This window comes from Myotis davidii, unplaced genomic scaffold (genome assembly GCF_000327345.1).
Source record: "Myotis davidii unplaced genomic scaffold, ASM32734v1 scaffold847, whole genome shotgun sequence".
Lineage (NCBI taxonomy): Eukaryota > Metazoa > Chordata > Mammalia > Chiroptera > Vespertilionidae > Myotis > Myotis davidii.
In genome coordinates, this window is record NW_006298049.1 from 2,013,525 (window position 1) to 2,028,279 (window position 14,755).

General features: G+C 33.9%; 1 protein-coding gene across 1 annotated transcript in view; it reads left to right on the forward strand.

Annotated features, from left to right (window-relative positions):
* Positions 1 to 13,134, forward strand: part of GPR137C (G protein-coupled receptor 137C) — a 27,230-nt gene extending 14,096 nt beyond the window's left edge. The window contains exons 3-6 of the mRNA XM_006773790.2: positions 5,226 to 5,375; positions 10,108 to 10,233; positions 10,413 to 10,531; positions 11,469 to 13,134. Coding sequence (XP_006773853.1) covers positions 5,226 to 5,375; positions 10,108 to 10,233; positions 10,413 to 10,531; positions 11,469 to 11,646 — 573 coding nt within the window. The 3' untranslated portion in view covers positions 11,647 to 13,134. The remainder of the gene's footprint in view (positions 1 to 5,225; positions 5,376 to 10,107; positions 10,234 to 10,412; positions 10,532 to 11,468) is intronic.
* Positions 13,135 to 14,755: the final 1,621 nt, after the last annotated feature.

Below are 14,755 nucleotides of genomic sequence, written 5' to 3' on the forward strand. Positions count from 1 at the left end.
TCCCTCCCCCCTCCTTCCTATATATATGGTGTCCCCAAAAAAGTATACACACTTTAATAGCTAATAGCTGTTAAATTAAAATGATATGCATTTTAATAAACACTGCCTTTATAATTATTCAGTGTATATGTGTACATTTTGGGGACACTATATAATTAAACACAAACTTACTTTAAAAATATATTTTCACATCAAGTATATTCTAAAATGAAACTGACTTTCTTTTCTAACTGGAAATGCATAGTAGTGAGGAATACAATACAGTATGGTTTTATATCTACCTGTATATACATTATTAGAACTGATTTGTGCTTAGGTCCAGAACTTTTACCCACCATTGCTTTTGTACCATTAGTGAAAATATTAACACAGTTGGCCCAGGATAAATGAGCAGAGGAATTTTCAAAACCTTGACTATACCACTTTTATTTCTCAGGCATTCACATAAAAGAATATCTTCTTGAATGATTAGTTGGTACTGACACCAGGTGAATACAGACAAAATTAGTACTGCTACATCAGATTCATTCATGTTTTCAGTTAAATTTTTAAATCAGTAAATGTCTGTATTATTGGAAATTGGCAATGCCATAATTTCTTTTATGGACTTTACATCTAGCAGGCATTTTTTCAGCAATGTCAACCACATAAGGCTTTCCTGGCCTCTCAGCTATTGTGGGTACTTTACCAGTCAATGCAGTATAATAATAGCCTGTGAAATGCTTGAATGGCTTTTTAATTTCCACCATGGAAAGTTATAAAAATAGTTTTTGGTATTTAAAGTTATCAGCACACCTGCATTTAAAATTTCAATTCCTTTTGCTTTACATTCTGAATAATTAGTTTCAAATAATGCTTGGACTATAATGCTACTCAAAAATGTTTTGTGGCAGAAGACACAATAAGGCAAATTATTTGCATTTATAAAATCCATTGAAAGATTGTTTTTTAATCCTCACCTGAGGATATGCTTTCATTCATTGAGAGAGAGAGAGAGAGAGAGAGAGAGAGAGAAAGAGAGAGAGAGAGAGAGAGAGAGACGCACACACGCCTCGCTTCCTCAACTTACCAGTTTAGACTTGGCGCGTTGCAAAAATTCTTCCATATCGTTGTGAGGTTTGGACCAAGAAACATCAATTGGTTGCCTCCTACACACTGCTTGACAGGGGATTGAACCTCAACCTAAGTATGTGCCCTGACAGGGAACCAAACCCTCAAGAACAGGATGAATCTCTAACCAACTGAGCTATCCAGACAAGACCAAAAATAGTTTTTATGACATTTTATTTGAGAAAACAAGAAAACAATTTCACCCAGTTCCTTTGAGGGAGTTTCTTTGTTGAGTCAGAGAATTCTAATACTTTCATCTTTCTCAGCACCTTAGAAGTAAACAGGGATCCTGTGTGTTGAGAAAGATATACTTTTATTGTGCTAAAATATACAAAACATAAAATTTACCACTTTAACTGTTTTAAGTGTTCAGTTCAGTGGCATTAAGTACATTCACATTGTTGTGCAACCATCACAACTGTCCATCTCCAGAACATTTTCATCATCCCATACTGAAACTCTGTATCCACTAAACAATAACTCCATATTCCTAAGTAATAAATTCTTATATATGAAAAATTTTTCTTTAAGAGTAAAGGATGATTAATATGTAAAATAGTTCAATATCAAATTAAGATTTTTAAAAGTTTTTGGAAAAAATTCTTTTAAAACCACAGTACCCATTCTCGTTGTGTTTCCATGTGAGTTACAAGGAAAATTTCAAAATACAACTCAACAATAAATAAATAAATAAACAATTTAAAGGTGGTAGAAGCTATGAAAACGTTCTTCACAAAGAATATAGAAAAATGGTCAATAAGCACAATATCATTAGTCGTCGAGGAAATGCAGATTAAAATCAAAATGATATACTACACATCCACCAGCATGGCTAAAAATAAAAAGATTGACAACCCCAAATGCTAAGGTGTGGAGCAACTGGAACTCCAATACTTTGTTGGAAGTGTTAAATTGGACATCCATTTTGGGGAAAGATCTGATAGTTTCTTATACAGCTGAATTTATACCTACCATATGACCCAGCAATTTCATTCTTAGGTGTTTTTTTTTGTTTTTGTTTTTTGGGGGTTTTTTTTAGTGAACGCATATGTCCACAAAAAGATTTGTATAAGAATGTTCATAGAAATTGTCCATCAACATAAAAATGAATAAATGAACTGTCATATAAACAAACTCACATAATTAGACAATGGAATTAGTGGAACTAGCTGTGCTGGTTTGCCCCGGACTGAGAAGTTTTCTGGGATGTGGGACTTGCAGTGCTAACGCTATGAAACTCTTGAGCAAACCAGCAGTATTGGTACAAAGACCTAACTATCCACCTCAGCAATCCAAAGACCTAACTACTGATACATCCAACAACACGGATGAATTTCAAAATGTTATGCTAAAGGAATGAAACCTATCGAATAGTTCATATTTTATAAGTTCAGTTATAAGAAGTTCTACAGTAGGCAAAACTATTTTATGGTAAAAACAAAATAGTTGGGGGGAGGGGTATATGGAAACTTTGTGAAATGTAGTGTTCTCTATTTTGGTAGAAATTTGGGTTACACAGGTGCACACATTTGTCAAGACTCAAATGGTCAGTTGAGGTTTCTGTCTATTCCGCATTTTAAAGACACCTGTAAACAAATATTGAACTCTAGTTAATGATATGCATACTGAACTGTTAATGGTATGCACACTAGAGTGAGGTATAACTCTTCTTTATTTGTCAAGTATGGAATTTTTTTTAAAAAAAATAGTGTATAAATGTCAGAGATGAAAGAAGGGAGAATTATTTTTTGAGGATTGCTCCTGAATAGAATTGTTTGTTATGACTGTCCATTTAGGAAGGTTTTCTTTAACTTTTTACAACGCTTTCCATGTGGTCCTTATTTTTTGTTTTGTAATTCTGTATTTTGCAGGAAGAATCTTACTTTGTTTTCTAAATCAATAAGCTGCTTTCATTGTTATATGTATGTAATTTGGCTGCAATTTTCTTTATTAATTGCTTTGGTATTACTGATTCTTTGCTCTTTCTCACAATCTTTTTTTAAAAAATTTTATAGCATTTACATGTATAAGCAGACTCTCTCCATATTATAAGATGTCTTTCTTAAAGCACTGACTATGTAAATGTATTTATGGTTATTTTAAGAATGGTAATGCTTAGAACATTCTAACTTTTCTTGCTACCTAGCTTGTCTTTAATAATATAGTACTTTAAAATTTAGACCTGGATCGGTTTTAGGTTAGCTCTTTTATTACAACTTTTTTTTTTTGGATTCACAAGAATAAAATGTACATTGCAAAAAATTTTATCCTTTATTTTTTAAAAATGTAATATTGCTAGGGTTTTATTTCTTTTCACACATACTTTTTGGTATGGTAGTGGGTTAGCTTAGAGAAGGTACTCAGTTACTATCCCAACATCTTTTAAGATATCTTCCATCTTTTAGTTCTCTTTCTTCTTATATACCTCTAAAATGTAATGTTCTTTAAGGAAGTCATTTATAATGGTTCTCAATCCTACCAAACCGAGTGCAATCCTACCAAATCTTCTAATCACATTTTTTAAAAATATGTTTTTATTGATTTCAGAGAGGAAGGGAAAGACAGATAGAAACATCAATGATGAGAGAGAATCATTGATCTGCTGCCTCCTTCATGCATGTGCCCTTGGCTAGAATCGAACCCGGGACCCTTCAGTCCCCAGGTCAACGCACTATCCATTGAGCCAAACCACCCAGAGCTCTAATCACATTTTTAATATCCTGTTTCTATCCTGAAATTAAGATTATTTAACCTACCTACACACATAACTTCAAAAATTCAATGTAATTAAACATAATTGTAATAGAAAGAGGAAATATAAGCAATTAACAAATATTTCAATATGAAAATTTGGGGGCATAGTGTAGTAAGTACTCAGATGCTTATATCTATGCATAGAAACTGTGCATGGACCACTACAAGCAGACTGTTACAGGTGTGTTGCATTGGTGTCTTATGTAACACAAGCAGTACTGCTGCAGTTTCATAATTTTCTGAAATATTTGACCATTTTTGACAAAGTTCTGAACAAAACACAAATTTCCCTTAATTTACATGATATATGTGTTTCTTGAAATGCTGGTATCTATTTAAATTATACAAACATAAACTTTGTTTATATGTGTAACAGAATTCGGTTTGGGGTCAGGTCATTATAAACAGGCTTTTCATCTTCATGAATGTCGAGGAGGACATTGGAAAGTATGAAAGTCAGAGAAGAATTCTCTAATGTGGAGAACTTTCCTACGAATTGCAAGTCATGTAGCATCCATGGTCCTTGGGCGCTAAATGCCATCATTGCCCCTTAATCATTGTGACAATCAAAACAATATATTAGGTGTTGTTGTTTTTTGCAGTGGATCTCTTTGGCAATTGTGTCACTTTTCAGAATAATGTTTTTAATGCATAAGATAAATAGGATTACAAAATAAACCAACTGTATTGAAATACAAACTCCTGCTTATGATCCCTTCAGTGGTGAATACCACACCCCTTTCAATATGCACACTCCATTTGAGAACCACTAAGTTATAAGGGCTTTCTATATTTGAGGAATCAGTGAACAGTTTCAGTATTATGGATTGTAAAGTACATTTTTTAGTGCCTACATCATCTTATCTTGAACATAACGGTATCAATTGGGATTAACTCAACTAATATAATCTAATAGAATGAAACAAACAGCATAGGAGCTGTATTTATATTCTAAGTTTGTATCTTATTGGAAATTAAGTGTATCAAATGAATTAATGCTTCTATTTCCCATTCTGTTCTCATTATGATTACCTCTCTGATTAATATCAATCATAGCTAGGATCTTTTGCCTACTACTTTATTCATTATTACTTAAGGGAGTGAGGTAACTAGCAGAACAAATCTTTCTCCATGTGCCATTGGACAAGTTGGCAAAGAGCTTATTTGTATTAACAGGGTAGACTAAACACATGTGGTTCTAAGAATAGGAATTGTAAAGCAAATAATAGTTGTTTCAACAGGTGTTCATTCAGTGTTTTCTAGGAGTGCATTGCAAGAAGTGATTAAGCTGAGCAAGTGGATGAGTACCTTGTCATGACAAATGTGCAGAGTATTGTGATGATGATTTTTATTTCTTTTAGGGTATGTCTCTGTGCCAGACTGTTGTCGTAAGCTCTGTAGTCATTCTTCTCTACTCCTCAAGAGCTTGTTATAATTTGGTGGTGATCACCCTATCTCAGGATACATTAGAAAGTCCATTTAATTATGGCTGGTATAATCTCTCAGATAAGGTAAGTATCTACCATGTATTGCTAATCTAACAATATGATAATGGAATTAGCCTTAATAGGAGAATATTTTAAGTGTTTGACTTATAAATACTTTTATGAAATCTCTAGCTGCTATCTAAAAGACTTAAAACTGGGTTTCTTAATATATGTTTTTGTAAATATATCTATTTTTTATTGATTTCAGAGAGGAAGGGAGAGAGAGAAACGTCAATAATGGGAGAGAATCATTGATCAACTGCCTCCTGCACACCCACTACTGGCGATCAAGCCCACAACCCGGGCATGTGCCCTGATGTGGAATCGAACCATGACCTCCTGGTTCATAGGTCGATGCTCAACCCACTGAGACACACTGGTTGGGCTTTTTTTTTAACTTCCTTTTATTTGTTGATATAGTGGGGCCTTGACTTACGAGTGTCCCGACTAACGAGTTTTTAGAGATACGAGCCGTCTCTCGGCCGATTTTTTGCTTTGAGTTGCGGGTAAAATTCGGGTTACCAGCCAGCTTCACATACCCCACCACTAGTTGGCACAGCGAACGTCACAGTGAATGCCACAACATCAGCCCAACATCACGTGTCTCACTTGTTCACTTTAATGATTTGACTTACGAGTAATTTGAGTTACGAGCTCCATCACGGAACGAATTAAACTCATAAGTCAAGGCCCCACTGTATACTGATGCCTCATTTCCCCTACCATGCCTACCTCCACCTATCCCACACACCCCTTCCCTCTGGCCATCACTATACTGTTGTCTGTATCTATGGGTTATGCATATATGTTCTTTGGCTAATCCCTTCACCTTCTTTCATCCAGTCTTCCCTTCCCCACCTCTGACAGTTGTCAATCTGTTCCATGTGAGATCATAAGGTATTTGTCTTTCTGTACTGGCTTATTTCACTTAGCATAATATTCTCCAGGTTCATCCATGCAGCATAGTATTCCATTGTGTAAATGAATCATAGCTTTTTTATCCACTCATCTACTGAGGGCTCTTAGGCTATTTCCAGGTCTTGGCTATTATAAATAACACTGCAATAAATATAGGGGTACATATATATTTTTGAATTGGTGTTTTGGGATTCTAAGGATATATTCCCAGAAATGGAATCACTGGGTTAAAAGGCACTTCCATTTTTAATCTTTTGAAGAAATTCCATACTGTTTCCCATAGTCACTGCACCAGTCTGCATTCTCACAAACAGTACACAAGAGTTCCCTTTTCTCCAGATCCTCTCCAGCACTTGTTTGTTGATTTGTTGGTGATAGCCATTCTGACAGGTGTGAAGTGATATCTCATAGTGGTTTTAATTTGCATCTCTCTGATAATTATTGCCTTTGAGCATTTTTTCAGTCAAAAGGCCTTCCATTTTTAATCTTTTGAAGAAATTCCGTACTGTTTTCCATAGTCACTGCACCAGTCTGCATTCCCACAAACAGTGCACAAGAGTTCCCTTTTCTCCACATCCTCTCCAGCACTTGTTTGTTGATTTGTTGGTGATAGCCATTCTGACAGGTGTGAAGTGATATCTCATAGTGGTTTTAATTTGCATCTCTCTGATAATTATTGACTTTGAGCATTTTTTCATGTGTCTGTTGGCTCTGTCCTCTTTGGAGAAGTGTCTATTCCAGTCCTTTGCCCGTTTTTAAAATTGGATTGTTTGTCTTCCTGTTGTTGAGCTGTATAAGTTCTTTATATATTTTGGAAATTAACCTCTGACCAGATGTATCATTGGCAAATATGTTCTCCCATATAGTGGGTTCTGTTTTCATTTTGTTGATGGTTTCTTTTGCTGTGCAGAAGCTTTTGATATAGTCCCATTTGTTTATTTTCTCCTTAGTTTCCCATCCCCTAGAAGATATGTCAGCAAAAATATTGCTACGAGAGATGTCTGAGTTTTACTGACTATATATTCTTCTAGGATTTTTATGGTTTGTGACTTACATTTAAGTCTTTTATCCATTTTGAGTTTATTCTTATGTATGGTGTAAGTTGGTGATCTTGTTTCATTTTTTCTATGTCCCTATCCAATTTTCCCAACACCATTTATTGAAAAAACTGTGTTTACCATTGTTTGTTCTTGCCTTCTTTGTCAAATATTAATTGATCATAAAGGTATGGGTTTATTTCTGGGCTCTGTTCTTTTCTATCGATCTATATGCCTGTTCTTATGCCAGTACCAGGTTTTTAAATTATTATTACAATGGCCTTGTAGTATAGTTTGATACCAGGTATTGTGTTACCTCCAACTTTATTCTCTCTCAAGATTGCTGAGGCTATTCTAGGTCTCTTTTGGTTTCATATACATTTTTGGAATATTTGTTCTAGATCTGTGAAACATGCCATTGGTATTTTAATAGGAATTGTGTTGAATCTATAGATTGCTTTGGATAGTATGGACACTTTAATGATGTTAATTCTTTCATCCATGAACACGGACTATGCTTCCATTTATTTGTATCTTCCTCAATTTCTTTCTTCAATGTCCTGTAGTTTTCCAAGTACAGGTCTTTTACCTCTTGGTTAAATTTATTCCCAAGTACCTTATTTTTGTTGTTGTTGTAATAGTGAGATTTTTTCTTAGTTTCTTAGTTTCTCTTTCTGATAGTTCATTATTGGTTTATAAAAATGCCACCAATTTTTTAATATTAATTTTGATTCCTGATTCTTTGCAGAATTCATTTATTATATTTAGTAGTTTTTTGGTGGAGTCTTCAAGGTTTTCTATGTGCAATATTAATGTCATCTGCGAAAAATGACAGTTTCATTACCTCCTTTCCAATTTGTGTGCCTTTTATTTCTTCTTCTCGTCTGATTGCTGTGGCTAGGACTTGTAGTACTATGTTGAATTAGAGTTCCTGTCTTGTTGCTCATCGTAAGGGAAACGCTTTTAGTTTTTTCCCGTTGATTATGATGTTGGTTGTAGGTTTGTCATATGGCCTTTATTATGTTGAAGTATGATCCCTCTATTTCCACTTTGCTGAAAGTTTTTATAAAAAATGGGTGCTAGATTTTATGAAATGCTTTTTCTGCATCTATCGATATGATCACATGGTTTTTGTCTTTCAATTTGTTTATGTGATGTATCACATTTATTGATTTAAGAATGTTGTACCAACCTTGAATCCCCAGAATAAATCCCACTTGATCATAATATATGATCTTTTTAATGTATTGCTGAATCCAGTTTGCTAATATTTTGTTGAGGATTTTAGCATCTATGATCATCAGAGATATTGGCCTATAATTTTCTTTCTTTGTAGTGTCTTTTCTGGTTTTGGAATTAGAAATAATCCCGGCCTCATAAAAAGAACCTAGAAGTCTTCCCTTTTCTTGGATTTTTTAGAATAGTTTGAGGATAGGTGTTAGTTCTTCTTTGAATGTTTGTTAAAACTTCCCTGTGAAGCCATTTGGGCCAGGTCTCTTGTTTGCTGGGAGTTTTTATTTTTATTACTGTTTCAATAAAAATCCTCATTTACATATGGCACTTGAAATTATTCTTCAGAGAGAACGTCTCCCGAAGGAGTATTTTCCTTTCTTTTGTAAAAAATACTAATAGTGCCATAAATCTATTGATCATAACCCTATTTTGCAATTTTTTTTAAAAAAAGGATAGTATTTAAATATCTCTAGATAAATTAATTGCCTGTCATTGGCTAGGGAAAACTGGTATTTAATTTATTAGGATAAACTTAATTCTCTTTTACCCAAGCACTACATATAACCTAAATATTTTGTTTATTTTTAGATGTTTAAGTCATTATCTGGCATTATCAGTCTTGGTAATGGAAGATCATTCATAGTTCCTTGGTTGCCTAGGTGTTTGCTATACTAATTCACAGTACTCTAGTTATGCATATTTAAACTCACAGCGTTCTCCAGCTCCTTCCTTAAAGTGCTTTTTGACATACTATATGTCATCTCTATTTATATTAATTTAACTTTGTACTAAATTTAAGGAATTCTAGAATCCCCTTATATCAGAATTCAGTTACCTTTTTTTAAAAAAAATTTAAATTTATTGATTTTAGAGAGGGAGAGAAAAAGAAACATTGATTTGTTGTTCCACTTATGAATTCATTGGTTGCTTTTTGCATGTGCCCTGACCAGGGATCGAACCCTTGGTGTTTTGGGACAATGCTCTAACAAACTGAGCTACCCAGCCAGGGCAGAATATCAGTTACCTTTATACAGAGAAGGAATTTACACATGTAACAGATTCTCTTCACTCCTCTTCCCACTTATCTCTCCCTACATCTAGTAGAGTAGAAACAAATTTAACATGGAGATTAGGCCCAAAAGCATATTTTTAAGTAACAGAAGAGCTGAGCAGTGTACATGTTACATTCTCTAAGTTTTAACTCCAGGTGAGTGCTATTTGCCTATGGAGCAGCTGAAACTGATTGTCTATTTTGTAACCCTTTTCCAACTATAGGGACTGAAAATGAGATCACTCCATATTATCCATGTATTAAAAATATTTTCATAAATCTATAAATTGAAAAAGTTGATAGCTTTTCTTCTATGTAGCATTAATGCATTTTTATATTCTTTAAAGGATAATATGATTACATAAGAAACCACAAACTATGGAAAATTAATTCAGAGTTTTATGTGCTTGTAGTTAATATATTTTAACTTACTCTACCTGAAGCAAGTTAATTGTGGAGAGTGACCGATTATACATAAACTAGATTTCAATATTGCTCTGCCATACTCTATTTACAGGCTCATATGCAAGATGTAAATGGAGAAGAGTATATAGTATTTGGAATGGTCCTCTTTCTGTGGGAACATGTGCCAGCATGGTCGGTGGTACTATTTTTCCGGGCACAGAGATTAAACCAGAATTTGGTAAGATATCATAATATTCCCTAATGCCTGTTCTCCTTACTTTTAAAAATAATGGAACATTTATATTGATTGTCTGTCTATGTTTAGCAAAGTTTAAGACTAAAAAGCATTATAGATTCTAGCCTCCTGTCTTAATTGAAAAGTAAGTCTTCATATGTTATCTAATACTTTTTTCACAGGCACCCGCTGGCATGATAAATAGTCACGGTTATAGTCCCAGAGCTTATTTTTTTGACAATCCAAGACGATATGATAGTGATGATGACCTGCCAAGACTGGGAAGTTCAAGAGAAGGAAGGTAGATGTACTGAATTAGTACTAAAATAGATTTGAAGGAGCAAATCTAAGCTTTAACCCAAATGTGTAGTAGGTGATTTGGTGTTACAAAGCAATAAATAAAATCATTGGATATTGAAGCTTAGAGCAGCAGATGTTAAATCCATGGTGGGACCTGTACTAGAAAGAACTATCATTGAACTCTAAGCCTTTGGGGTAAAATAGTACCAGATCATTTCAGGATCCTTTATTGGTTCAAAGCTGGTGGGCATTGGTGAGCAGGAAAGAAATACTGTTATAGTGATTATATATATATATATATATATTTATTTCCTTATCTATATACTAGTGCTATTCAAAATCCACAGTGAAACCCTAGATAAAACTCTTGGGAACCTTAGATGGCAGGGAAATCATTTGTGACCTCTTTAATTCCAAAATCATTGCAAATCCAAACCATTCACCCGTGTATCAGGGCAAAATGAAAGCCTCAATGCACACTGATATAATGCTTTTAGCTTGCTAGAGCATTTTTTATGATCCTCACTTCATCTGTTTTTTATCCTGTTTTTCATCTGTAACTTAACCCATTTTTTAGCCTGTTTTTCATCTGTAAAATAGGAATAATAGAATCTATAGGGCTGTTATGAAGATTACTGTAAATGAGTATGTGTGCATATATACATAATTCTACATGTGTATGCCAAATGTCTTAGAATAGAACCTAGTACATAATATGTACTTCTAATATTATCTGATAATCAAGTTCTAGTTCTGAGTGGTATTTATTCATTATTTTGTAATATATTATATACAATCAAGGATATTAGGTAAAAATCATTAAATTTTATAGAAAGTCATTATGCTATTTCAATATGTTATAAAATTCATTGAAAACTAAAAATGCCAGTGTGACTTATATACTGATCACAGTCCTGTGGCTTTCTTTGTTGTTGCAGTTTATCAAATTCACAAGGGTTGGGCTGGTATGGCACCATGGCAGGGTGTGGCAGCAACAGTTACACCGTCTCTCCCCACCTGAATGGACCTATGACAGATACTGCTCCTTTGCTCTTTACTTGTAGTAATTTCGATTTGAACAATCACCATAGCTTATATGTAACACCACAAAACTGACAGCATTACCAAGTTGTGATTCTTCAGTTGTTTTTCATGAATGTGTGTATTCAATGCGTTTAAATGCCATCTACATAAACATTCCATTATCTTTTGCAACTGAAAACAACGCCTGGAAATGTGGCTGTGTTCAGCAGAGGACACGGCTATTACTTTGACCTCTTCATAGTACAGTGAAGTTAAATGGAACATTTGGAGTGGAAGAAAAGAGAGATTAGATCTTAAGGCCCTTGATGGTCTCCAAACAACTTGACTGTGGAACATCAAAAGCATATTTGCATATTTGCACTTTTATCTTTGTTCTGAAGAGTACACTGCAGTCCTCAAAGTCATACTCCAGTGTTCACCCTGCGATATTATATTGTACACCAAATCAAGAGGCAATTTTCCTATTAAAATAAACGTCTGTGTATTACATGGTGTACTCTATATGGAATTTTTACCCAATAAAAATTTTACAGTGTGAAAAGTGCACAGAACTAAAGCATAAAAATGTATTATTCTTTTTTTTAAATATACTAAAAAATGTGTAATCATTGAAGATAGTTCTTTTAAGCATGATCATAAAATACCAACTTAAATTATTCAAACAATCTTTTTTTTTAATGATAATAGTAAACCTTTACAGTGATGACCAGCAGTGTTCTTTGGAAAGCCACAGTTATTTCTTCAAGAAGAAAGTACACCAGTGAAAATTATGTGGCTACTTTGAGTAGAAGTAGTCAAGTGATTATTTTGTATGATTAAGATACATGTAGTAGGTTAAGCATGATTCTTCAAGAAAGCAATAGTGGTTTTTGCATAGGGATATTTTAGTAGAAATCTCTCGAGACTAAACAAGTTTACAGATGCATTTAAGAGTTATTCATGAAATATACAATTCTAAGTTAAAACATGAATACATTTGCAAAAGCATTCGATTTAGCTGAAACAAGATTTTACCTGGTTTTACCGGAAAAGCAAGATTGTCCTCAGGTAAATTAAATCATGATACATCATTGCAGTGAACTCAAGTGCAATACTTTGTAAGACATAAGTCCTCCTTTAGTTTTCACATTTTTATATCTTATATGGGCAAAGCCAAATTAAATTTAATTCCAACACTATATAAATAAGCAAACTGATATGAAGGTACTAACTAGGTAAGTATAAAACCAGTGGTTAGCAACATTGGAATACTTTTTGAATTATATTAAAACTGTCTTGAATGTCCTTTCCCAAATCTAAAAAAATATATGGTAGGCTAAGGTAATAGAGAATTTTAAAATGCACTTTCTACCAGTGTTTATATTAAGAGAAGGACTGCTGCATACCTCAAGATGCCAAGGAACAGGCAACATTGGGAAGCTGTCACAGCATACTTTAAGACACCTAACTTTATACAGTTGTCCGCTGATCTGTTTCTTCAGAACTGGAACTAATATGACAACTGTCCTTTTCTGTCTCCTAATTTTATTTGAAAGTTATGTTTTATTTCTACTCTCTCTTAAAAAAGTATAACAGTACGTGAAACCCCCAAGGAATAAATGAAATTTTTAATGCTTTCGGTCTTTTGGGAGACTGGTACACAGCCAAATAAATTTATTCTTTTTATCATACAAGATGACTTTGAATTCAATCAGAAGCATAAATCTATAGTTATGCTACTTTAGGTTCATAAGTTCTCTTATTGTAACCAAATTTTTTACATTTAAAAACCATTATTTTAAAACGTATATTACAGAAGTTAACCTTGGTATTTCCATGACAATAGAGTATGCAGCGCAGTATATTGTGATTAAACTTCAGTTATTAGATTTCTTTTCAGAAAGCCAACTATTAATTTTCCTAATAATGTTAGGTATTTGATTATCTGAAGCTGTATGACAAGATTTGTGTTAACCCTTGGGATTCAAACATAGGACATTTTTTTCTAGTAAGGCTTCCCTAGATAATATTTCTATTTGACCAGATAAGCAAAGATTACTTTTTTTAAAAAAAGTATTTTAGATAAAATACTGTAACTTGGTTCTTTTGATTGCTTTAGTTGATTCCTCCAAATTTGAGATTTATAAATATATTCTTATGACTGACTAGGGTACCTAAATTCTTGCCTTTGTCTCTTTATACACATCTCCCACAATACATCACCAAAGACAAAGAAATACAAGCTTCTGGCCCAATTTTTGCTTGAAAATTCCAAAGCACTAGGAGCACTTTAAGTTTGGTCTTGAAAGGAGTTGTTTATAAAATCAAAGGGCTACCGATTCCTTGTTCATCCTGCACTGAAGCACATGATGACAATTTCAAACCTTCCTCTTGGTTCATTAATTAGAACAATGCATTTCATTGCTTAAGTGTGTAATTCTACAGTGATTAGCAGTACTTGTTGTTATCATTTCATTTGGGTGGCCATTAATTTTGAAACTCTTACCACTCATTATAGCTGGTTGTAGTTTTTATTAAAGATGTAATTTATAGCTAGTAGCTTTTTTATGCATAGCTGCCTTTTTATTGTTTAACAGTGTTTCTCAGCTATATGATCAGTTTCAAACTGGTTGTAAAAGTATAGCTGTGGTCAATGAATGTATTTATTTGTTGTTTCACTAAATTGTAACAAAACACTCCTGTTAAAATAAAAGTGTTTGTGCTTTTATTTGAAGGTCTGGTTTTCTTAATCTCTCTTAATGAACTGTACTAAATGAGTTTCTGTTACATAAGGATAAGAACCCTAGTGCTACCAGAGAGAGAAAAAAGAGGAATTACAATATACTCGGCTAGTGAGCTTGTAATTACTCATACCTGACCATCATGTTCCTTAATATTATACAGTAACTTTGATAACTGCTATACACTGTACTTTAAACGATATAGATAGCACATGTTTATTTAAACACTAAAAATCCTTGTATGAAATAACTTATAACCCCTCCTTTCCCTTATTTTAAACGAGAGGCCCGGTGCACAAAAATTTGTGCACTCACGGGGAGGGGGGGGTCCCTCAGCCCGGCCTGTGCCCTTTTGCAGTCTGGGACCCCTCAGGGGATGACAACCTGCTGGCTTAGGCCTGCTCCCCAGGGGATTGGGCCTAAGATGGCAATCAGACATCCCTCTGGCAGCCCAGGAGCGC